General features: G+C 41.7%; 1 protein-coding gene across 1 annotated transcript in view; it reads right to left on the bottom strand.

Moving 5' to 3' along the window:
- Positions 1-23,459, bottom strand: part of LOC125762883 (protein bowel) — a 49,674-nt gene extending 26,215 nt beyond the window's left edge. Inside the window, exons 1-2 of the mRNA XM_049425476.1 lie at positions 22,054-23,459; positions 4,464-5,290 (exon numbers count right to left, since the gene is read on the bottom strand). Of these exons, the coding sequence (XP_049281433.1) occupies positions 4,464-5,278 (815 nt within the window). The 5' untranslated portion in view covers positions 5,279-5,290; positions 22,054-23,459. The remainder of the gene's footprint in view (positions 1-4,463; positions 5,291-22,053) is intronic.
- Between the last annotated feature and the right edge of the window lie 3,152 nt (positions 23,460-26,611).

Here is a 26,611-nt window from a genome sequence, read left to right on the forward strand (position 1 = left end):
CCCAGCTTTACCCAAATGGCTATGATGGGTGAGTGGAGAATTTTCTCGTTCCGGGAAAAAAATTGTAGCACTTTAATATTTAACGCTTGTTCCAAAACTACAGCATATGAGCTAACTCAGTTACAATCTGTCAGGCACACATGTTTCTTCTCTTTTTTTTGAGGTTTAAATACATGGAGAGTTTTCTAAATACTATGTACTATAATACTTCCAGGAAGTGAGAGTGATCACTCCCATCCCTCTTTGTTAGTTTTCATAGGAGCAAAACAGTTTACTTTTACATACTCAAATTAATGTTTGCCAGAGATGTTTTACATTTCTCCTAGCAACTTGTACTCTTTAGTAGGTGGTACCGACCCCTCCTCATGACGGTGTTGTACTCGAAAGCTCGAAACCCAAGATAAAGTTTTCGCTGCTCTTATGTCCGGAAAAACAAGCGTTTTCGGTGAAACTTTACTACGTACTGGTGCAAACTGACACGAGCTTGTGGTTCCTCGGTTGGTCAAGATTTCCTTTGAGACGTTCTGTAAGATGTAGTTTTTATTCGCTGGTCTATAGTTTGTTACCAGTTGTTGTTGCCGTTGATTGAATATCGAATAAGGGTGGAAAATGTTGTTGCAGCAATATTGAGTAGAATTGAATGTAAAAAAGAGACGAAAGTTTAAGAACATCTACTGAGAAAAAAAAACTTTTCGGAAGATGATGAATAAATAATTGAATAAGGTGTTCTGATCCCTTGAGCAATATTGGATCACTAATGCATAGTTGAAACATAAGCGGAAAAACTTTGTTGAATTTGAGCTTTCTGTATGAAGAACTTTGTAATGCGTTTTAGAAGCAGATACACATTCTCAAAAAATGCCTAAAATTATGCAATTTGCATAAATAATGTCTGCTATTTATTTAACACCACCTATCAAAAAGGAGTAACGCTCAATTTTTTATAAAAGGAGGCACATTTCGAGTGTTAATTTTCGCACGAAAAAAATTTTTTCAGCGAAAAAAAAGCAAGCGAAAATATCATTCCACATTAAATGCTTAATGAAAAGCAATATTTCTCTTTTAATTAACGGAACTTAATACTTCTGCTAAAAAAATCAAATAAGCAGGATACGAGGTCAATTAAAGGATACATTACGGTTAGTTTCATTCATGGTGATTAATTGGAAAGAAATATAGAGAAAAACTGTCTTTTGATAACATTATTTTTTGCTCACAGCATTCTCAACTTTTTTTGTCTGCGGAGCGCAGATATCTTGCATCGCAAAAGGAAGTGTTCCGTGGTGCAAGTAAGGAGAAAAAAAATTAAACATACAAGCTCTCGCAAAAGTCTCCATGAAACCGCTGACCGTACACCGTAAAAAACACACCCAAGAGAGAGGTGCGATTTTCGATTCCGTTCACTTTGTTGTTTCCTTCCTTCGGGCGGTAAATGCTTGATAAATTAACTCCGATAAGAGGTACTCGATGTTGGGCGAACATCAGAAGAATGGCCTTTAGTAGCCACTCACTCCACAACATGCGGCAAAGTGCATTTGAGGCAGCATGCTGGTGTGTGTTTTTTTCGAGTTCTGTTGCTTTAATTTCAACGAAACACAAACGCATCCTGCACCGGACGTGGTGCCCGTTTTGTTTTTTCCCACCCGTGCCTTTTTGCTCTTTCCTTTTGTTTCCTCTGCTTCAACCCCCCGGGGGGGAACTACCCCATTTGCATATTAATGAGCTGCAGGATGTGATCCTGGCCCGGCCGGACCGAGAGCGAACGAAGCAGGTTGGGATATCCCGTTTTGCAAAACTCAATTAAAGCCACTGACTGCCAGGATGAAAGTCGAAAATGATGAAAATTGCTAAAAGTTGAAAATGGCAGAACCGCATGCAATGTTTTTTATGCTCCCTTTCTTTCTCTCTCTCCTGACAAAGCTCGCTCGTTCTTTCATTCCCCAGTAATCCAAAATAGTTTCAAACATATTTCAGAGATGCAACAGACGATCAGATGCAAGGTGGCTTTTTGTGTGTTTGTGTGTGCTGTTTTGGAACGTTTTTTCGGGAACCATTAATTGGCAACACTTAATGAAATGTTGACGTGCAGTAACAAAGTAAATGGGTTCGATAATGAGAGACAGTTTCAATTTAAGGCGACTGCTACGCTTGTGATACGGTGCAGCTTTTACATTTGTAACGTAGTGAGTGAGTTATAAACCAATTGAAACGAAGTGTGAATTAAATTAGAATATTAAATAGAGGGAATAAATTAAGCCGTCCTAGTTTTATTCGTTAAAAAATTAGATAACATTTTTTGCCCCTTTTTTTGGCTTGAAATGATCATGCTTCAAAGGTTTTTATAACCACCGGAAGCCTTACCATCCGTGAACGGAAATGATGCAAAATGATTGCAAAATCGATCGTTACACCAATCCGCACACTTACCAATTCCTCGAAAAGGAAGTAATGGACAACCACGGACTACGACTACGACCATTTTCTTCACATCCCTTTTTGCATTTGCTTGGCAACGCACACCAAACGGTGTGAACATGAGAAGAAAAAGCATTTTCCAAATCGTCAGCAATTGAAATTGGAATAATAAAAGGGTTTGGGGCGAAGTGAAAACAAAGGAAACAAGTAGAATGAACACAAATGCAACCATAACCACCTGTTTGTTACGCTAATTTTTCACTCCACCATAGAACGGTGAAGGGGGTTTCTCCTGCGACCAAGGTACGACCGGAAGATAAGGATCGAGACGTGATCGGTTGATGGGTTTTCTTTCGATTCCATTTCCATTGCTTTTGGGTTGAAAGCCATTGCGGACAGTTGTACCAACGAATGGAAGCACAGAAAACCGTGCTCCACAATTTATTCCCTTTTCATTCCAGTGCCCTGTTTGATCAATTTAGTTAGTTTTCTTTTTCTGTGTGTAGTACTGCACTTAAAATGGATTGTCCTTGGTGTTTTCCCCCTTATTGCATAAACGTTTCTTCGCTTAATTACGGAAGCGCTTCGAAGCGTTTTTTCTTTCGGATTCTTGTTTGCTTTCTTGCTCGCTTTAATTTCAACAATTGCAACCGTTTCGCATTGTTTGCTTCCGTTCTTCCGATGGGTATGCAGCACTTAAGAATTGCTGGGGGGACGATATATTTAACTGCTATCGTTGCATTCGGTGGCCAATGTTTGTTCTGGTGGTGGGTTTAAATGTGCATATGTGCTTGCATTGTAATTGTACAAATATTTATCCGTTCGAGATAAATTCGTTTCCCACACTTATTTCCGGAAGAGAAAAGATTGCTCTTTGGTTTAATTAAAAATTTTAAAATCGAGAAAAAAAACAAACATGCTTAAATGTTCAAAAACTTGCAACTTTAAATGCTTCACATAAATATTAAACTTCAAATAATGACTATCATTATTCAAATTGAAATTAAAAATGAATATTTATCAACGTTTTCTTCCGTGCTGTAGCTGTTCAGCTTAAATTACCTTAATTTATAAGCGACAAGACACTTATTAATAACAATGCTAATCCGAAAGGTAGTTTGAAAGCTTCCTTCACATGTCCAACTGCATAAATCGCGACACAGTTCCGTGACCATTGCTGGCAACAAAACACGCTACCTCTAACATGATGTTTCCGTGTGCAACGATCTAACCGCAAGCGGTAAGCCAATCGGCACGCAATCGGCGCGTTCACAATTAAAGTCACCGCTTCTTACAGCTACACCACAAGCAAAACCTAACCCAAACGCCACCAAAAACTCCGATCCGATCGAACAACCGCAAGCGGCACCCTTTTCCTAGGGGGGTGGTGAAGGAGCGAGGGCGGCAAGGAAATAAAACAACGCAGACCCACCGCACGAACGTCAACCCCAGCGAGGATGAGTTACATGGAACGCAAATCACAGTGACATTTACACGAGCACACGCAATCTTGTCTGCCATCCTTCGGTGCTTCAGCACACGGTTGGCAGAAACAATTAAAAACAATCGATCTAGCACGCGATCTAGTACGTCCTAGGGATTTTTTTTCTTGCCTAAGGAAACGCATTCGTGAGAAAGCTGTGCTTTAGATGAGAAATTAAAAGAACACTTTAAAGGTGGGCAAAAATACATTAACGCAACCATTAACGGAGAGCGAATCTTCGCACGAAACCCATTATGGTTCGGGATTTTGTTTCGGGAATGGGTCAATAAATCATTATAAATTATTTCATTTAGCAAAAACCCTTATTGCAATGCCTGCGGAAGGGACATGCGGAAAGATAATGATTGGGGAAGAATAAAGAAAATGGGTTCCCCTTCACAATCGATCGAGCGCCCGGAGCGTTGTAAAGTTGGGTTTCTTATTTTAGGAAACAAAATTTATAAGCCATAATTAAACGGTTTGATTGATAGATGATTAAAAAAAAGGGGTTTCTTTAATTAAAAATTGATTTTTCAAAAATCTAAGTAAAAGAAGTGGTGCTTACCTGTGATCACGTAGATGATCCTGCCTTCGGAACGCTTTCAAACAGATGTCACACGAGTACGGTCGCTCGTCCGTGTGTGTCCGTTCGTGGATAAGCAGATTGTACGATTTGGTGAACTGGCGGTTGCAGAACTTGCAGATGAACTGTTTCTTCGGTCGCGATGCACGTCCGGGCGCTCGCAACAGTCTTCGATCGAGCCCGGCATGCATGCCGGGTGGAACGCCCGGTGGATACAGCCCAACGCCCGCCGGTGGAAACGTGAACGTACCGGCGGACGTAGGTGAAGGGCCGGGTCCACCCAAAAACGCACCCGGTGGTGGATAAATACCCGATGGGGACTGTACCGGTGGTCCACCGCGTGGAAGCAACATAGCTGCGGCGGCCGCCTCCCTGAGCGCGAGTTCTTTCCGCTTGTCGGCCATCATGGCCATCAGTTCGTAGCTGGAACCACGCTTCGGTACGCCCTCCTTCGTAAGGCCATCGGGCGGACCATCCAGCACGCCCGGATATAGGCTGGGCCTTAGGGCACGCGAGGGCAGCACAGGCACGAAGGCGGAACTTTCACGACCATGATGCTGGGGCGGTGGTCCACCTCCGGATGCCATCATGTGATGCTGGAACGCCAGCTGGCTTTCGTACCCGCTGGAAGAGGAGGAAGGTGTACGGGCGCTTCCACTACCGGAACCACCGGAAGATCCTCGTACGGTCGGTGAAGTCGGTGGTCCAACATTGCCGGCGAGAAATTGATCGATACGCGACGATCGGGAAAGTGTCGCTAGACCGCGATCGTCCAACGTTGGTCCTTCGGTGGGCATGGCGTGGCGTGTCTGGAAGGGGAAAAATAAATAAAAGAATTTATAAATTTTAAACTCAGCCACAACATATAAGACTAATAGAGAGATATGCGTACGAGAAACAGTCGGAAACACCCGCACCGATGGGTGAGAAAGATATGATTTGCCTACCAACAAATACAAGTCGTCGGGCGTGGTACGATCGCGAGCCTACCATAATGATTTATGGAACCTCAGTTTTGTTGGTGTTTTTTTTTTCGTTTTGTTTTTTATTTCTTGCACGGGTCACGAGAAATGGGGTGTTTCGTTTGCATTTTTCCTCAGCACCCTGTACAGCCAACGCTCCGTCTATGTGCGCTCTGTTGCCTTTAAAGGGGGTTCTGAGCAAATATTGGCCTTCATTCATTCACTTCGTTCTACACCATTCTTTGGACCGATCATTTCTACCGAACCGGGCAAGATTGTTGCTTTTTCCGCATCCCCTTCAAGATGCGTATGGTGTGTGTGCGTGTGTGTCTGGCCAAAGCAGAACAACAACAGCAAGAAAGAAAAAAAGCTGCTTGAATATATTTTGGCCAAACATAAACATTTCCACCGCCCGGATTCGGATTCGTCCTTTACCGAAGCTCCGAAGTGCAGTTGATAAGCTTGGCAAGAGAAAGAGAGTAAGTAAACAATCAACACAAGAGGAAAAAGAAACTAAAAAAACGAGAAAAAATCCAACGACGCACACTAACTCTAACCCGACACCATGGGCATTAGGTCGGTTGTGGAATGGGTTTTTTTTTTGGTGATGTATTTTCGTTCCATACACGCCTTGGGTATTCGAGACGCACAAGACTGGCAGGGTAAATTGGGAAAGAATTAAAGAACTACAACGCGATACCATGAGGGCACAGTGGGCAAACAAAACGTGACCCAATCCTTCCGAACGGGCTGGCAGACACGCTCATTGTTGGTGTGTTTGGAGTGTTTTGTTAGTGTAAAACCTAAACGCACACTGGAACTTCGGTGGTGAACAAAATTCCCAAAGAACACACACTCATCGCAGGGCCTGTGTTTGGTCTGATATCGAATGCGAATTGCCAGAATTGTTGTTAAAGCTTTATTCTGACATGAGCAAAGTTGGTCCTTAAAGAGAGATGTTTGAAAATAGGTTAAAAAATCCCACGCGAAAAGCCTTATAAATGTTCGATTTTAATATCCTGGTCATGGCACCAAATATTGCACAACCTTTCAAAGAAAATCTCACTGTTTAGAAGCATAGGAAAAAGGTGAAATTGTATTATTGAATGTAAAAAAAACATGAAAAAACTCTCGAAAAACAAAGCTATTCCTAGTCACGGCACCAACCACCGTCACTGAAAGCTAATGCTACGAAAAGGAAGAAAAAGTTTAAAATTAATTCACACATTAAGCGTTACGAACATGACGGTACAACATCAGATGAAAGCAAAACACTTGAGGCACAGAAGCAGTATTTGAAATGATAGTGTAGTACTGCAACGGGAACGGTTGAACATGGTGCCATGCCATGGTGTTTCTATCAAGTACAAGCCGTTGTTCGGTAGTTAAATTAAAATCTTTAATTACCAACAAGCCATCCAACATACAGGGCAATGGGGCGGGCGGATGAAAGTGTATGCTCTTGCCGGTGTATGCCGGTTCGACCACCGGAAACCTTCGGCCTAGCTGGTTGGCACAGGGAACGGCTGGGGCTGGAGGTGCTGCGTATAAATCAACCCTGTTAGCTACCTTACGCCTCATTAACGCTTGGGCAATGTAACCTACAACGAGCCCGAAGCTACCGGGCGCGTTCCTACTCGTCTTCGTTTTGGTACGGCTTTTGGGCGCATATTTTCATATATCATCCTATCTCTCCTATGCCGATTGCCACTTGTTGTTCCTCGGTGCGTTTTCGCTGCCCGTCAACAAACGGCGATGCGGACGGGGTGGGGATGTAAGAAAAATAAAAATGGAAACAAATTTACGGCCAACACCTCGGTACATGCCGTGCCGACACGCCTGGGTCACGGGTGGCGAATGAATTAGTAATTAGTAATAAGGTAAAACAACACAACACACACACAGCGCGAAGCCAAAAAGGCACCAACCGGGAGGAAAAACCCATTTCTTCCGAATCTTCCGATAAATCATTTCCCAGCTCAACCGTGAGACGTAATGGGAGCTTTTTGTTTTCTTTTTTTTTCGTTCGTTTTGTTTTGTTTCACATGTCGCTGTTCGGCTTGTCTGAAGTGGTGTCACGGACAAGGCAAGACAGAAAAGCACAGCAGCGTACGACATGCATTTTTACCTTCCATTTTAATTCATTTCAAAAACAAGCTTTTTGCTTTAGTCGGTAGTACATCATTGCGCTTACCAAGTGGTAGCTCATCACACCCGGATTGTAGGTTATGGCGAGAAATTTCTCATTTCATTATTTATTTATTAAAATTTATGCTAGCAGAAAAAAACCCCGCTGACGATGAAGAAGAAACATACGCAAAAATAATACAAAAAAACAGTACAACCAGGAGACGGTTGTGACTCAGGTGTCTAGAAAAGGGGTTTATCAAACACACAAAAAAAAAACAGAATAAAAAGATGAGCGAAATTTTTTGCAAAAAAAAATAACGACATATCCATCCACATTTCATTTCATCCCATCGGAAAATGGAAAAGGTAAGTATGAAGCAGAATAAAATGCACACCATTTGCTGGTACAATTGCAATGTTACACCACGGGGTTGGGTAGAACCATTCAATGCACTTTACCATCCACTCGCACCATTGGGTCTTCCGATCGTGCCCATTTTCTGCCTGCTGGCAAAACGCTGAACCCCATAACCTGTCCCATTGCCAACGAATATTGATGGGGTTCGGTGTTGTAAAAGGTGGGACAAACGCATCATTTCTCTGCCAACGGTGGTCAACAGAATTCCGGACCATTTGTTCAGCTCGAAGGCAAAAGACGAACACGGTTCCAATGTTTTAACCCGCATACGATAACGGATGGAAAAATGGCCAACATATACACGCGCCGAGTGGAAAATTGTGGAGAATCGTACACACAAGTGCACCCTCTTACGCTTGCTTGCATGTGAGAGCATATATACAGGGTGTTCAGGATAAATTTTCTACATTTTTATAATTGATTTTATGTTTTCGGTTGATTAGAGGTATTAACACACTTGAATTATGGAAGAGAAAAACTTGCATCATGGTGGCATAATGGCAGCAAAATATGGACAAATCTTTGGGAAAGATTGTTTGGCTATCATCCGAACTCAGCGATTTCTTCTGCCGGACTGGAGAGTGTGATGAGAAAAATAACTCGTGTGGCAATTCTTGGCTTCCAACAGGACATCAAAAAGGTCTTCTTATATTTTTCGCTGTTGCCTTGAGGTTAGACTCTATAGAAGCTTTATATTCGCACCACATACCGTGCTTTATTGCAAGTCTTCCTTCCAATGATCTGGATGTACCTTTTCTCCTATCAACCATATCGCGTTATGCCGCTTAGTATTTTAAATTACTCTGTCTTTACATTGTTTTTATCATTTCATTAAATTCAATAATTCCAAAAAAGATTTTCCCTTTCACTTTATCTCGAACACCCTGTATATGCATTACGCCACAGCATAAGAAAAACGAGGGGAAACAACCCCATGTATATGTGTGGGGAATGTTTTTTCCAAAAGGTCCCGGCATTGCCATCGCTTGCTTCACCGGCGTGACAAACCCTTTTGGCCTACATTTGTCTGGTTTGCTGCAGTTGTGACTGCGTCCCGCTGGAAAGAGTTGGGTCCCGATGATAATAGTGGCGTGTGCTTTTCTTATCTTATTTGAACACCTCCAGTTGAGGAGGTTTGCGCATTTGGTTGCGACCCGGTATGTTTGCCCACGGTGCTCAGGTTTTGATAACGAGCCACTGGGTGTGCTGCTGTTACCGATTAGAATGCTGCTGCTGCTGCTGCTGCTGCTGTTGTTGAAGTACAAATAATGGGAGGACAGAATGGAGAAAGAGACAACAAAAAAAGTTATGTGGCCCTTTCGTAACCACCTTCACAGGGAAACGAAATGTTGTTGATCGCTTACCGGTGAAACGGAAGTTTTGTAATAATATCCCCGGATGAGTTCGATGTTGGTAAATATTTTATGATACAGGTTTTTAAAGTTTTTCATTACGGCAAGTAGGAAGTTGGGGACAGTATTATCATTTATAGAGCTAATTGAGTACCCAAAGAGTACGTTTAAAAATGTTGATATGTTTACTCCTTTATATATGTATTATTTTTATTTGATCGAATAATTTTTGAAGGTTCATATCTACTTGCTTGTTAATTTAGTTTGTAATATTTCCTTTATTTTTTTTATAAATTTTATATTAATTGGGTATTTTTCTATTTTATTATCTTCAACATTAAAAACAAATAAACCTACTTAAATTTCTTAGTTTTAAGTACAAAATAACTTCAATAAAATAGCAACACTTCTTTCAACCAATCAACCTTCAACAAAACGATCGTATCGTTCCTCAACAAGCTGCCAAAACAAAATCATGCCTCAATCAGATACGTGCAAAAAAGTTTAAAAAACGACCCCCTGCCATCAACAGGCTAATAAAAAATGGCACAGTTAAGGAAAGAGTTTCATCTTTACCTTCCATCGGAGTTTTTTTTTTTTTGCTCTCTTCACCATCTTATACATTCTTCCGCTTTGCTACTTTTTATCTTATTTTTATGACACTTGACTGAAATGAACTCATTTACGTTCATCACAGGTTACGTTCATTTAGTGTTTTTTTTTTGTTGCTGTAGCTTTTTTCGCATCTTATGTTGATGGGATCCGATTTACGCTTTTTCGTTCCGAGAAGCTTCTAGCACACAAGGCAACGTATTTATGGGAAAAGTGGAAAAAAAGAAGTGGAGTTTATCAACCAGATATTTCCAGGCCATCGCTGACAGAGTAGAGTTAGAAGTAAGACAGTTTTTTTTTGTATGTGCCGGTTCCTACATCGCAGATAGGGAGATGATTGGAATGTCTCTGTCTGCACGTTAACCTAATTGCTGATCGAATTGGCGTTCTTTTTTGCTGCTCCCCGACAAATTGCTTGTGACTTGCTTAGTAAAAAACCTATTTTCACTAGATATTTATTCCGCACAAAAGTTTAAAAATTGTATTGTAAATTAGAGATCCTTCTCTTATTTCATTTCTTAAATTACATACAAATATTTCACGATAAGCCCCAAACCTGTTGTGATTGATCATATCTTAATTTTATCATGCAGATCCTATAAATTAGACTTTTAAAAATTTTGCTACAAACATCTCTCTCGCAGCGTTCGTACCTGTTGTCGGTGGACCGAACCATGCTTTACCCGCTTCCGCCATCTTTTTCCACGGTTCGTGATTTATGGTCAGCATGATTTGATCCACCATGCCCACCATCTGTCGCTGAAACCCGTTGCCGTTGGCGGCGAGGTAGATTTCGATAAATCAACGCATCTCTCGCGCGATCGGTGCGGCGATTCAATCAAACTGATTGTACATTTTCCACCACGTTGTGTGCGCGCCCCTGGTGGTCCGTTTCGTTTTCGGTGGAAAAGGAATTTCGAACCTCCATCTGTGTGGCGAGGCAAGGTGTTTCTCTGTATTTGCCTGTATCAAAACGTTTCGCTCGTCAGATTTTAACGTGACCTCACGCGGAGGTCTGTCTGTTTTGCCAGTTGTGGTGAGCCAATCAGACAGGCTAAAGGGCGGCATGAACCTGTGCCCTCTGTGCCACAGATGTTTCTCACAAGAAAACAGCAAATTAAAAAAAAAACCTACCGTGGTAAAGCAATGAAGCAGAGTAAAAACCATCGAGGATTGGAAAATCTTCCCCTCCTGCTTAATTACCGTTCACGAATGGACGAATTTTTCCTGATAAACGATAAAGGGTAAAATAAAACGCAAGAAAAGTGGCATTTGGCTCTGACGCGGGAGTTAAGGCGATTTTACAGCCAATATTTAAAATTTATGGCAACAGTTTAAAACACCAACGAAGTTTGTGTGTGGCACAGACCGTAGCATTGGAATGTTTTACTAGCACAACACAACAACAACAAAAAACACAATCAACACCTTGTCATTCAGCAGACAAACTTTCACCGGAGGTACTCTTTGAACTGCAAGGCAACATTACAAGAGAGCTGTTGAAACATCATCTCTTCGAAATGGCTCGTAAAATCTTTTACACTTGCGTGCAAAACACTCGATGCAAAAGTAGCGTTCAAGTGCAAAAGAGATAATGATCGTTTATCAATCGGTTAACCAAAAAACAAAACACTTCCATGAAGAAGTTGAGCAGAAAAATGGTAAATTTCTAATACCACAACCGAACTTGCCTGTGGTTCGAAGAGTATGTAATAAATAATACACCCAAGCGTTACTTTTCTGCTGGACTTACTTTCATTCAGTGCAATATGTTGGACGGAGTACAGGAAAAAAAGCTATTCGCAAAAAAATTATGATGTCACTCAGTACGCAGCAACTCTCGGTGCAGGCATGCCGGCACAAAACCACGAAACCACGATTTATTACACCACACGGCTAGGGTGTAACGTTCGCTCGAATGGAAGCTGTCGAAACAATGGCATCAATTCATCTCAAGCCTTTCCCGATGCTTTGATGACTTCATTCCGAGATGGGAAGAAGTTCTAAAGGGAGACTCTCGCAACACCACTGCTTCCATCCATCAAGCATCAATCGCTACTCGATCGGACAACAATGTTGTTGCGTGTTGTGTTTATGTCTTGTTTTGTTCTTGACTTTGCACAAGACACACACCCATGTATAGTTCTTATTGGGATACCTTCCAGTGGAAATTTGATGCCTTCGAAATGGACTAACGAATGGTGCTATTAGACATGTATTCGGCAAGCTCTACACTGGTGGTCAGTTGGCTTTAAATAAACTTAAACAAATTGTTTACGCCGTTAGAGCGATTGTAAAGATTGTAGCAGACCTCCCGTGTGTAAGACATGTGTTTTTGGTAGAGTTATTGTGCTTCTAGAATTTTTTTTTTGCTGAGATTCGTGATTAGGTAATTTTGCTTTAGAAATAATAAGATTTGATTAGAATATTGGAGTTGAACGTGAAGTTGTATATATGTCTAATATCTTCCTAAAAGAGTCACTTAAACGTAAAAACACAGCTCTCCTTCAACAGTAAACTGCCAAGGATCTGACTGACGAAGGTGCACGATATTTGACCCAAACTTTACCTACAAAAACCTTCTTCCAAGTGGTTGCACAACAAACCTTCTTTGCGTCCTTTACGTGAAGGTCCAGCAAAAGTCCTCAATTCTTGTCCTCAAACCACCTACCATCGGTACTCTCTGTCATCTTGGACACTGTTATGAAATTGACTGACCAAAAAAGCGGGGACTCTTTTTTTTCACGTGTTCAATGTAACACTCCAACCAGTACCAAAGTTCTGTTAGAAGCGTTCGTGCAGAGAAGTAAATCCCACAAGAGACCACACCGTACGACTTGTGGACCTTCGCAAGCAGTAAATGAAGTATCCTCGAGGCGATCTTACTTTGTGTGCGAGTGTTTACAACATGTTCCAAGTGGCTGAAAATACTGTTTGAAATTCATTCAGCTTTCAGCTATTTCTCTCGGGTACGGTCCCGGTCGGTATTTGTGGTACGAATAGTACGAGTAGACAGTTCGACAGCCTGCTCATAACTCACCCGCGGGCGACATTAAATCGGACGTGCTTGTTTTTTGATGGATTAACGCATCAATACGGAAGCAAAGTTTGGTGCGCGATGTCCATCAGGGGAATTCTGTCAGTTTACTACCGTGTTTGTGCATATATGGCTTAGTGTGTGTTTTCAATTGATTATTTTTATTTCGCGTATTTATTGTTTTTCTTTTATCTTTTATTTACGATTCATTTTTATGCGTCTTCGTGAGATGGCTAGCATTGACCTTTAACCATGTGATTGAATTTCGCTTCGAATTTTAACATAAACAAAACTCTTCTCGTTTGAAAGATAAAGAAAATTATAAAACTTTTGTTCTTTTTTAAATTGTAAAACACATCCAACCGTGAAGCAGGGTTACTCATCTCTCCGAATCAATTTCCAACCGATAATTCGCGGTAATCGCTTAATATGATTTTCCTTTCTGCAATAATTTTAATTGAATATCTGTCAATTATCGTTCGCATCCATTCCGTGTACAAATGGAAAAGAAAAATTAAATCACAATTAAAAAGCTCCCCCAAACATACACGTCACGTGATCGCACGAATTCGGAAAACGGAACAATTAATTCGCAGGAGTGGAAAATCATAAATTACAATTAAAATATTTTACGGATTGCGTTGTTTCCGCGTGGTTCATTCGCTTCCATTATCTCTGAAGCAATCCGATTTAAATTCTTCTTCCAAAATAACAACAAAAATACAAGCCTTCCATCCTTTGGTTACAAAGATCTTGCTGGTTAACTATTTCTTTCCTTTTTGGTTTCTTGTTTGAATCGCTCTTTGGAAAGAGACAGAGCAAGATTCCGAGACCGATCGTTGGACACGTAACGAAGGCACATTTGTTATGGTGCTGCGAGATGCGCTCGATCCGATAAGATGCTGTGCCCGGCCGTACCGGTTCTGAAAAAAGGGGTTTTAAGATCCATGGCTCAAACCAAACGCTGAAGCAAACAGATCATTGTGGGTTGTGGGATGCGTTGCGTTTAAGTGGTGAGTCTTCGCACACTGGGAAGAACGATCACGATCATGGTGACTCGAGAATGCGTCAGCAGAAAAGCAGAGATAGAAAGAGAGCCAAGAAGTTCAACGTATTCAAACATCGAACAAAACGATACACGAGAAGCCCTACGGCAGCCAGCCCAGTGTGCCCCGCGCAAGCAAGGGCACACCGTGGAGTAGCCTTCCTTTGACGGGAACTACGGTGCTGCTACTCCTGGCTTCTTGCATTCCCTGGGTGTGTGTGTTTTTTTTTTCCTTTTCGGTCACCACCGTACTGCCAAATACTTTGTTATGCTTCAATGGTCGGTGGTCGGCGATGATGATGATATGAGGTGAGGTAAAATAAAACTGATTGTTATCTTAACATTTTTTTCAATTTATTACCGCCTGATTGGTATACGGATCGAAACAACAAACAGGGCGAAAGAAGGATAGCAAAGAGAAGAAAAAAAACCCCCACAACCAAGCATAACCGAATCGACTCGGACCGGTTGTGGGTGAACAGTTGGTGGCAAATGATAGGTTTTGGAAGATGGAAAGCAAAACCCCCCCGTCAATGGGCCCACGGTGGGATGGGACATTGGGTGGATCTTTCGTTGGTGTAATAGACCAGGATCAAGATAAGCACAACTACCAGCAACTGCATCTACCTTTCGAGATTTGACAGACTCGAGAGTGATCAGACAGTGTGCGTGCTATCCATGATGAGCTTCCCTTTTTTTTGTTATAATCCGAGAGTCTTAAATAAAAAGTAAGTGAACCATTTTTCTACCACGCGCATCTCTTTAACGGTACCGAAAACACCCAACTGATGGAATGCCACAAATCAAAGGGCACAAACCTCCCCAAAAAAGGAGGGAAAGATTTCTTGCTGCACGCTATCAGAATGTCTCAAAACAGAGCTCCCTTTAATCGCATTGAAGCATGGGGGAAAACAAACTATCAGAAAACCTAAAGACGAATAAAAGGAAAGTTTAACCACAAAACTACTAGCTTAAACACAACCTCACCACATTCAGCGCAAAACCAGTAATTTGATAGTTTGGAAAATAAATTAATTTAAACAAGTACAGCCAGCGGGGGATGGAACGCATTTTTCCCTCCCAAGGTTTTTGCGGGAAATTCTTGGTTGGAGTAAAGTTCCAAACCGGACCATAAAATAGTAATCAGCAACAGTGTATTCCCCGGTGTCGGTAGGGAAAAACTAGTTCAAAGTATCAAACCACCCCCCCCCCGGGCCGAGGGAAGGAAAAACTTTCCACCCAATCTTGTGGTTCGCGTATTGAAGAGCAGCGAAAGCAAAACAACAGCAACAACAAAAAAACTGTATAATTTTTATAATTTTACGATACCATAAAAATTAAAGTTGGAAAACGCTCTCTTCCCGCCAACCAGCAGGAACTCTGAGCGCGAAGTGCGCGATCTTGAACGCCCCCGTTTTCTTGCCGTGGGTCGTAAAATTATAGACCCCTTGTTGTTTCCGTTCTTAACTCTTTCGTTCCCGGGTTCGTTCCGACTAAGGGAGGGAAACGGAATTGAAGGTTTCACCTTGCCTTTGAAGAAGGGAAGACAAAAATGTGAAGTTTTAATTACAAACATTGATGGGTCTTTCGCGCCCTCGTTAGCGGAACCCCGGGTGAACTGCCACAGCGATTTTTGGGGGGGAACACGTGAAGTGATTTTAATGGCGAACGGTAGGAGGAATTGCATTGCATTTTTAATGCGGTCCAGTGTTGTATGTGTGCCCATGTGCGTGGAGCTTGTCTTCAGTTGTATCTGTGGTTAAATCTTGCCAAAAAAAACGAAGCACCGAAGGAGTTAGCGCTCGTTAGGAATGAAGAATTGTTAGCTGCCGAAGAAGTACACGCCGCCGGGCCATCATATACGATAGATTGCAGATCTTAATGTATTTAAGGGTCGTAAATTTAGCTGTACGGCTTAGAAAATGCCAAAACAAGTTGGCCTAATTAAATATGCAAGCTTTAAATCAGAAAGCTGTTTGCTAACGCACATAAAAAGCACTCCAAGCACGAATCTTATCGCGTCCAATGGTTCGGTGCTACGTAAACGCGTACACGGGAATACCGCTTTACGGATAAGCTCTGCCCATAAAGTGAGTAATGGCTAGTTGAAGCTAACCAACGCTGACATAAGTAAACCAAATAATGGCCACCGGATTTACGGAACCGTGCGTTACCAATTGATAGCAGCACGTTTTGTGTGTTTGTGCTGTGGAATGTCTCCATTTCTTCGATAGGAAAAGTCTTGAAAGTTTTTGGCTGTTGCGTCAAATCCTACGCGCACAATCACCTTTACCACCAATAGGGTCTAATCAAACGGTTTATGGCTTTGAAAGGAACGCTTTCCAGTTCCCGAGCTTTGAATTTTATAGACGCAATACCCATAAAAAAAACCCGCGTTCGTTAGGCGAGGGAGTTTTGACTGATCGCCCTGATGGACACCTTCTTCCATTTATGCTTTTCATTTGTGAGTGTGTTCTTCCTTCTCCAGTGTAGAGTACCAAAGTGCTCGCGATTGGAAGGAAAAGGTTTTGATTTTAAATTAAGCTTTTATTGAACATTTTTTTTCTCTATTTGTTGACCATCAAGTCCCAGCAAAACTTCCAGCAACTCAATCGCGATATCGAAGGTTTGAGGATGACCCGTAAAAGAACGTTCGTTATTTTTTTTTATATCTATTGCCAGAAAAGAAATAAAAACGAATCGGTATCGAAAGCCGCGATTTTGACAGCCGACAGCGACATCTCGCACGCATCCGTCAAGCGCTTGATTCGTTATTCATGGAGCTGCTATAAAAATTGGTGATTAATTTGAACCCCCCCGGGGGGGTTCTATTTTTTACAATCGCAAAGATTAATTAGAGGTGATAGATAGAGCTAGTGAAAGAAGAAACGGGCACGTTTTGGGTGTGATTGCTAGGAACGGGCTGATTCTCCAATATTGTGAGATCTTTTTGGGATATTCGTTTTTTTTGCCGGTGACCTGAATACGTGGAGGATCTGGCTGGTAGGTAGTTCCAGGATGATAAAATGCTACCGATTCCAGCATGTCCACTGCACTGCGTCTAATTAAGCCTCACCTTTTGCCTCCGATGAATTAAAATTACCATCCCAAGCTGAAAGGTGTCCACCTGAGACTTTGTTTTAGTTCGTGTTTTTTTGTTTCGTTTCAGAATTCCTCCCAGATCACCGGTAGGTGCCGTACGAAAGTACACGGTCACCACCCGAGGCGATGCGTGTAAATCATACGTCGACTAGCGCGAACACGCCGAGAGCAGGATGAATAAAACATGAGACAAACATTGCGATTCTTGGACGCCCTTTCGCCCCGCCTAGCGCCTCTGCCATAGGGACAAACCCAAAAAGGGAAGTACGGATGATGCTTTCATGGTCGTAAATTTCCACTTGAGAAACTTTACCCAGCGCGACATAAAGTCGCACAAGCGAACATGGTCAGCTGCAGCACGGACACTGGGCAAACCTCCGGTCGGGTTCGGGGATCTTCGCCACTGTCAGAAGCAGTTTCGTTCCGGCTCGGTGAACATGTTGGACCGTGTTCGACTACCGTGGAATGACTTCAACTGCAGGCAGCCAGCACTCTGACATTGCGTTGCACATGGGCTTCAGTAAGGATGGGGGTCAGTTTTGAAGGGAACCGTGTAGAAAAGCATAGGTGCAATGTGGTTTGTGTGCGAGTGCATCATGAGAAGTCTGCCGACGAAATAGACATCGTATCAGTCCGTATCGATGGTGATACGTACGAAAGGGCGTTCAAAAGCAAACACGGCCGAGCGTATATATTTTAAATCAAATTCAATTCTTATAATTTTATGGTAACTTTTATGAGCCTGTTAAATTATAGTTATTGCTTTTCCTTCGTCTCCTTTCGTTTCCATTCATACTCCATTTCGTTCCATTCCAGCTTACAATCGATTCGCGTGTGACTGATGTTCTAGGATTTTGGACGTTTGTTTCTATCTTTTTTTTCCCCTGCTCCTCGATAGTGGCGTAGGCGTTTCGTTTTATGATGATGGTATGAGATTTGGTTTTCTTTTGGAAAAAAATAATGTTGACCAGCAAAGTCACAACAAAGCTAAGGAGGAGGCGGGTATTTTTTACCAACCATAACGGGGTTTTAATTTTTTAAACATCTTTTTTCTTTGATAATGATGCTTCCTGCAACAGGTGATTTGTGTGATGGGAAAAAAAGGGTGTTTCGGAAATTTTAAAACAACCAAAAGCTTTTTAATCAAAGCGTTTTAATAACACACCACAACCGGGCTGCTCATTTGCAATGCGACCGGGCATATCGTGGGCGAACTAAGCCTATTAGTTAATCGGCAGTGTATGGTGGACCGCTGTGATCGAACATGCGCTACCGTTATGCTGTTAATCTCTCAAGTAGATATTTCGAAAATCAATAAACAACTAAACCGATCGGAAACGGCTTGTTCGATTTTGCCAAACCGGTTTGCAGTGCCTGTGGCTATTAATCAACTACGTCCTACTGAGGGAGAAGCTCCCGTAACAAGCACACACAAAAAACACACATTTTCCAATGAGCTAAATGTTATCATGTTTTTGTTTTATTTTTCTACCAAACTGCAACCTGAAACAGAAGGAGTAGTAGTTGGTATGACGCTGTGAACAGAAGCTCCAAAACCATAAGGTCTCCAAGTGAACTACAAAAAAGAAAAGACGAACGGTAGCAAAAAGCAACTTCCAAATCAGACGCTACCAGTTTTCCTTCCCGTGTTTTTTTTGCTCTTGAAACTTTCTGCACATAGCACAGCGAACCATCCCGAGATGTGAGCAGGTGATTTTTCGAGTGCTTCCACATTTTTCAACCTATCATTCTCGTACCGCGTTCCGGCAGTAGATGGATGTGTGAGCTCGTTTGTTTTCCCACGCCTAGTCGCAAAACGGAAAGCTAACCGGATTCGGAAAACCACTGTAAATTAGTGTGGCTCAAGTAAAGAATCACAAAAAAAGCCTTCCACTGCGAAAACAAAAGGCCAAACTTCCTAACAAGGCAAAACAAAAAGAAAAACCCCAAACCATGGTATGAAATACTGCAGTGCAAGCTAGAAACGATCTTACTGACAGGCCAACATGATTAAAGGACGCAACAAACTAAACTAAGCAAAGAAATAAATTGGTGGAAAAGAAAGAAAAGTTTGTGGGAATGGGAAGTTAGTAAAAAACAAAAAAGTGATGACGGCATGAAAAATCTTCAAAAAACACGACTTCTGATAGGAAGGGAAAACCTTTTGCGGGAGAATGGAACAGTGGTAAATGAGCATGGAAAACACTACGCTACTGATTAAATTAACGATTTTTCTGTACTGTTTTCTATCGCAGATACGAGCAAAGGTTAAAGGGAGGCTTTTTATCAGAAGTCTTGCCTGAAGATTTGACGTACTTTCGGGCTTATTTCCGGTTCCGGAAGGGGATAAGAGCCATCTTGAAGGGCATCCCACCGAATTTGGTAATAAAAAAGCGTAAAATATGGCCTTTGAAAATGGTTTGAAAAAGATTCTATCTGATTGTGATTGTGAGTATGAGAATGATATAAATATAAATATAATAAAAATTTAAATTAAAATTTAAAATGTGTTAACTTTATCTCAGTAAGAAACGAATATCATTGAATAAGTTCAATGATTCTAAAAAAACTACAATACTCATTCACGTACCCATCCACCCTTAGTAAGGATGGTAGAGAAGAAGAAACAGAAAATCTTCAAACAACCCCCCCATCCCAAAACACAGCGTGATCGCGGATGGAGCGCAGCACGTTACGATCGTTTTTATTGTTAGTTTTATTCGTTTTCAATAAATTAAATGATTGTTTCGTCTCCCATCGGTACCGCGTGCACCATCCATTCGTTTCACCTCACCGGCCCACGGGTGAATCATGGACGGCGAAGGCGATCGTGAGATCGTACGGGCCTTTACGTATTTCGAACGCAATCGAACGTGGTACGGGCAAACATTCGAATTCAAAGCCACGACAGCCAACGACGCCTTTAAGCGTCATTAATAATCGCCACTACCACCATCATGTTTCCGATCAGGTGCTGCCGTTGGGGCTGCTGTTTACATGATGGTGGTGGTGGTGATGGTTGTGTTGTTTGGTAGTGATAGGAAGCTTGTACATTTAAATGTAGCAGATGATCAATTCCGTTCGATTAGGCAAACATATCGGTTCGAAACGGACAAACGGCCTTAGGGAGAAGCATTAAGTTAGCGTGTTATTAAAAAATAGTCCTTAATGTTTAATATTCCAATAAATGGCACCACGGTAATGAATGCTCATTTGTATTATTTGCTGCAAAACTTCCCTCCCCTAGCAAAGGTGGTGCGAATTTAGAAAGTGTTTTTATTGCTATTTTTCAATCGTTCATTCGCACGGCGAAACAACGAAAACAGTCCTCCCGTACCATTGCGAACAAAACGAAACCGATCATACGTTCGTCGCCTTTACGCTCATTTCATTCACTTAAAAAGATCTCCCAAAAATTTATAAAAAAAACATGGCGTTGTTTCCATCAACTAGGTTGTGTCGAAAGTGTGCGTGTGTGTGTTTTTTCTGCTCTTCTCCTTTCCTTATTTCGACAAGAGCCAGTTTTTTGAGTTATGGCTTTTCGATGCTAATGAAATTGTGTCCATTTTGTAAATAAAGGTGTGTAGGCCTCTGGTTTTTATTTGATTCGCAGGCGTTTCAGTGTAGGATGAAGGGAGAAAAAGGAAAGCGAGGGAAAGAGAAAGAGAGTAAAAAAAAAATACGCGGGGGCTTTTAGGGTGCTGTCGGGATGAGTAGCATCCGTTAGCTACCAGTTCGGGTGTATGTGGCTTCCTTCTTAAACGCGTCGGATAAGGCCACCACTTGTCACGTATTAAAAGTTTTTGTTTTTATTTCTCCGCCCCTCCTCATTCACTCGCACTACCCCTTTTGTTTCCGGATCGAACCGTGTCGGAAGTGTTACGGGAAGCGTAGTAAAATTGCCGAAAAAAACACAGAAATTGAATATGAATGAAAGCAATAAATCATGTTTCGGTATGTGTAGGAAGTGGATCAACAAATCCGCTTCGTGAGGCAGCAGTTCATTGATTTTTTATAAGATTTGTTTGTATAATTGAAAATAATAAAAAAGAGTGAACATTTAATAGAAAATATTCAAATAACCTTTCGTGTACTATTCACAGCTTCTCTGTTATCGCGCAATCCAATATTATTAATGAGCTCCTACTTTTTCCTCATTTATGCACACACCCCTCACACAAGTGCTTCAATAAAATGTAATAGTGAAATTTATGAACCGATCTTTATAAACGCACTGATGCGTACACGCGTAAAGTGAAATGTTTGCACCGTTCGCAGCTACATCGATTGTAGAAAATGGTGGAATCGGTCATTTGCAGTGATCCGGAAAATGGTGGTGAGATGAGTTATCGATAATCGTAAATTTACTCGCAAACAACTAGGGATAAATAAATGCAGTTACCGGTTGAATGTTGGTGCACGAGATAAACTTTGTAAGACTTTTTTTCCTAGGAAGCTTCAACGGTTGAATAATCGTTTCAATCGTTTAAATCTGATAACATAAATAATGATTTATTCTGAAAAGTTGGTGAATGGGGATTGCGCGTGTGTTCCGAAAAGGAAATTCGAAAATTTAAATTTTAATGACAAAAATAATACTTCCACTACTATAAATCAATATTTATTTAACATAAACCGACCTTCATAACGAAAAATAACGGAGAAAAAATTAAATACAAATAAACAACACGATTTTTTGTATCTTTAATACAAATTTTGTATTTGCATTTTTTTAATACAATTTTAGTTAAATGTCTGATAATTTGCGGATGAAAAAAATACACTTCTGATTGAAGGTTAACTTAAATCAAATAAATCGGTCACTGCATTGTGTATGATACAGTTATTCACTATCATTTATCAAACAGCACCCTTATTAACAAAATAATCAACAGTAATTTGTCTGACACTTACCACACTTAGCCAAGCCCAACCTGAATTGTTGGTTTAAATTACGTCTCGAAGCAAACGTACTTTCACGCACCGTTTCCTTTGCCACCGATGAAGCACAAAGCTGGAACCGGTACCACACGAAACGATACCACAACACCTTCTTTGCTTACTGTGACGTTTAAGTCACTGCGTTGAAACAAATTTATTTTTTTCTCCACCGAGTTTAACGAATCACTTGTCACTTTTTTGTTGTGTAAAATTTTCTTTCTCTTTCAATTTCTTTAGCAAACTCACAGGCAGAACCATTTTTACAACACGCACATAGCTTCGAAACAGCACATGAAAACGGCGTAGGGGTGGGAGATGGGGACGAATTAGTCGTCTACACAACGGTTACAACCCAACCCCAAAACGGTTTAAAGACCTCCCAATGGAACAACGACACAGGCACAGCATATCATATATCGCTACAGCATCCCGTGCCTTTCCCAGCGACCTTCGGACATTTGCCAGTTTAATCCGCGTACCACACATCACATTTCCAAACCTTCCATTTGCTACTCACTGCCAACGGGGCTTAGCTTAGTGCAGTGCCTGCATTCTCGGACGGGTTGTGTATGGGTGGTGCGCTTTGAGATGGTTGGGTTGTTTGTTATTCTTTCGACATTTCGTTTGTTGCCTCTGTGACCATCTTCCACCTTATACACTGCATGCTTTCATCTTCTTATCTGCCACCTTCCTTTATTCTACACGTCACACAGCACAATGCGCTTAACTTTTTAATCTCTGCTCGTTGCGGTTTATTTTTTTCTTCCTTTCATATTTCCTTTCTTCGCTTTATTTGACTTTTTTTGTTGTTGTTTTGTTTTGCACATCAATTCACTTTTGTGTTGAAATTTCTATAACTCGGCTTAAGTCACTTATGTTTTGAATTGTTGCACTTTTTTCTCGTTTTTTTGTTTCACTAGTTTACTTAATCGCTTCTGTTTAATCTTTTTAAAATGTTGTTACCTTTTTACATCATTTGCATACTTTTTTGACATTCTTGCGTTATTCACTCACTAACTTTAGTATTCTCGTTTTTTTTGTGTTTTATTAAAAGCAATCGAAAAAGTGTTACTGAATTTCACTGCACCCGCTGCGCTATTTCTTTCACATTCGAACTACACTGCCGACGGCATTTTGCGCACCGAACGCGACGAAGCACAAGAGCGAGCGATCTTAAGCCCGCCTTTCAACTCGGCTAAGGCGGTCCGTGTTTGGCGATTTTGCTTTAGCGTTTAGCGACTGTGACGACGGTGCACAGGTGCGTAGCGTCTTGTGGCCACGGTATCTCGAAGCAAACGAACGCTTTCCCGATCGCATTGTTGTACAACAAGCCCGCCTTGACGCAGAAGCTTTGCTCGATCGTACGCACACTAGCGCGCGGATGACCGTTGCCAGTACGTACACAGGGATGGAGGCGCACAGTGAGTTAGATGAATGCTTTCTTTGATATTATATTAAAATTTAACGATTTTTTCCTAATTCAGTTAGTAAGATGTTAGTTTATGTAAAAACTTCAATTGTGTTATAATTTTTTTTTTTATTCTGTAATTTTTCCATTTATGTAACTATTCATTTATTTATTTATTAACTATTACAATAGTATTTTGCTTTTATATGATTCTTTTTTTACAATAATAAAGTAAAAACTCATTATTTCCACACAAAATTCCATTGTGCGACTTACCCTTCCTTGAGCATTGTTGCAGGTGCTTCAACCCTTAGCAAACCCTCCGCCGACGAAAGAATGTCAAAAGCTCACGCACACACATGCAGATGCTCATGCACCCCAAAAACCCGCTCCGGCACAACGGAAACAAGAAAAGCCGGTTTTTTTTCGTCTGCATCGTCTCGTGGTATGCGTGCTATTGTAAACGTATCGTCTTGAACGTGGTAATTTCATCTTAAGCTTAAACTTATCACCGTATGTGTGAGCGCTTGCACGATTGCTGCTGGACAATCCTGCTTAAGTGTTGACCAGCGCTATTGTGATATTCTTCTTCACATAGTTTCTTTCTGGAGTCGTTCGTTTTGGCTTTCCTTACTCCCTGTAGTTTCCCCGTATCCATCGTAAACCTCAACCTAAGGTTCTTGCGTAGATTTAAAGACCTTCGCCGTGATGCATCGCTACTACGTGATGCATTAAAGTTGCATTCGGTGCACGAGGGAGCAGACATTTGCATTGATAACATTCAGAGCAACCGTGTGCGATACTACCGATCTGCCTACTGTTTGTTGCGATCTGCAATGAGATGAGCGCGTTTGCACGTGTACGCTGGATCGCAATGTATCGCTATCGGTCTGTCGCACATCACTTGAAGTAGCGTCGCCGTTTTATATTAATTGCCCTGTTGTGTTTAAGATAAGGATCGTCGGCGTGACTGTCTGTCTGGTTTGAGGCATAGTTTTTTTCTTTTCGCGATGCATGATAGCATTTATCAAGAACGGAAGACACTTAAGATTGTATCGCGAAAGTCGTTGTTGGGTTGTGTCAAATATGTAGGAAGGGTACAGTGTGAAAAATGTGCTAATTGCATAAAAGAAAAATTAATAAAATTACTTTAGAGAAGATCTTTCATGATAGAATATTTATATATAGTTTTAGCTTTTGTTGTGGCTTTAGTAGAGAGAAATAATCTGTCAAACAAATGTTCATATATCCCACAACAATTCATATATGCTACATTGCAATATCCTTCAACATGCAGTGTTTATTAGCGCATTCGCTATTTAGCGCACGTTTAATCCGTTACATAGCATTTCACACGAATCTCTTGACGCTACTCGTCGATTAAAAATCAGGACTGAAACTAAACTCCACTTTTTCCTCGCTAGATGCGATCTTCGCGATCTAATCCATATCTACGTACACGCACATGCAGATCATGTACGCATCGCATCGTCAGGCCCACGGGAGCAAAAGCAGCAGCAGCAGCATAAAAACGAGTTCCCGTACGATAGCATACACGACCTGGGTTAGTGAACTCTTGCTCTCCTTTCGTAAACCAGAGCCTAGCCAAAGGGGAGAAATTGTTTCGTGTTTTTTTTTGCGCCATCCTGCCACATGCCCATTTCATCCCTCGAATGCACCACACGCTCAACTATCCACCCGCACCCTGCAGGTCAGCGCCAAGGAAAACCTATCTGCTTGATGAAAGCGCCCCCGGACTTAGGAGCAAACTTCAGCGTTCAAAAACACTACCACCACCTAGTTCGGACAGTTGTCAGGGCCCTTCAATGAGGCGTAGAAGTAGTAAATTCCTTCTAGCGCTCAAAAAAGCAAGGGCCACCATACCACCCCTAATAGTACCCGTCGAATGGACGTGGACGTCCTCTAATGGCATCCATCCCGGAGGGAGTGCTTTTTTTTCAAAGAGTTCAAACCGCTCGTAGTAGGAACAAACTAAGGCAAAAATTTACCCATGTACGAGCCAAACTGACCGGTGATGGGTATGGCCGGAGCGGACTGGCCCGTTTGCCGAAATAATAATAATAAAAAAACGGACGTTAAATGTAAGCGAAGCTGGTACGCGACATGACGACGAGACTTCCCGGTGGAATGGGTAGGACTGAAAAAAAAACAACTCGAGCTCGATGGAGAGCATCTGGACGGTGAACGAAATGCGAAACAAAATGCTCTTTCAACCCACTGACAGGCGAGATCGCACTGTACGTGCGGCATGATCGTCGTGTGGATCGTTGGTTGCTGTGCACTGTGGGATTGTGCGTTAGAAAATATCAAAAAAAGGTTACTCTATATTTTCTGTATATGAAGATACGCATGTGAAGATCAATTATTCTTTAGTATATTATTTACTGTATCGTTTCATTCGCTTTAATCAGTGTTGAGTGAATGATTTAAACTTAATAAACCAATACTTGTTTTAACCAATAAACTTCCATCAATCACCCATAGTGCACTGACAGCCGTTAAGCCAAGTTCCGAAACGAGCTCAAGACTCATCGAACGAGGCGGCTTTGGTGTCTGGTAGGTATGTCGCTTGCATGTAGTAGGAAAGTGGTCTCTGGCTGCCAGCGGGCTACTTCAGCAACCGCTCAGCTATACCTCTTCACCCGTTTCCAAAACCCAAACCCTTCGTTTCCAACCGCACAGCTTCGCGATCCTGACCGCACAGCATCGCGCCTTTGCCAGTTCGCCACAAACAGAGGAAAGATGTGGAGCTCGAACTGGAAGATGCCAAAGCCGATCGATCATTGGCTTGAGAATGGCTGGGGAAGGGGAACTAAATGCGGTGTGCAGTGGTGTAGACTAAAGACTTCAACGATACCACCAGCCACGAACCTCTCTTCAGCACCATCAACGATCGAGCCCATCCCCTAAAGGGGTTGACTGTATTTTTTTTCAACCCTGCTTCTTTTTCTTCTTCTTCGTCCTTTTATTCTTCTGCTTCTTCTCTCTGTTGTTGTCTTCGTACGGCTTTTGGGGGCCGTCGTTGCTATCGCACAGACGCAGACCTTGGTGTTGGTGATCGGCAGGTGAAGAACTGGGTGCCGACGAGTACGGCGTACATGG

The sequence above is a fragment of the Anopheles funestus genome, chromosome 2RL (assembly GCF_943734845.2).
Source record: "Anopheles funestus chromosome 2RL, idAnoFuneDA-416_04, whole genome shotgun sequence".
Taxonomy (NCBI): domain Eukaryota; kingdom Metazoa; phylum Arthropoda; class Insecta; order Diptera; family Culicidae; genus Anopheles; species Anopheles funestus.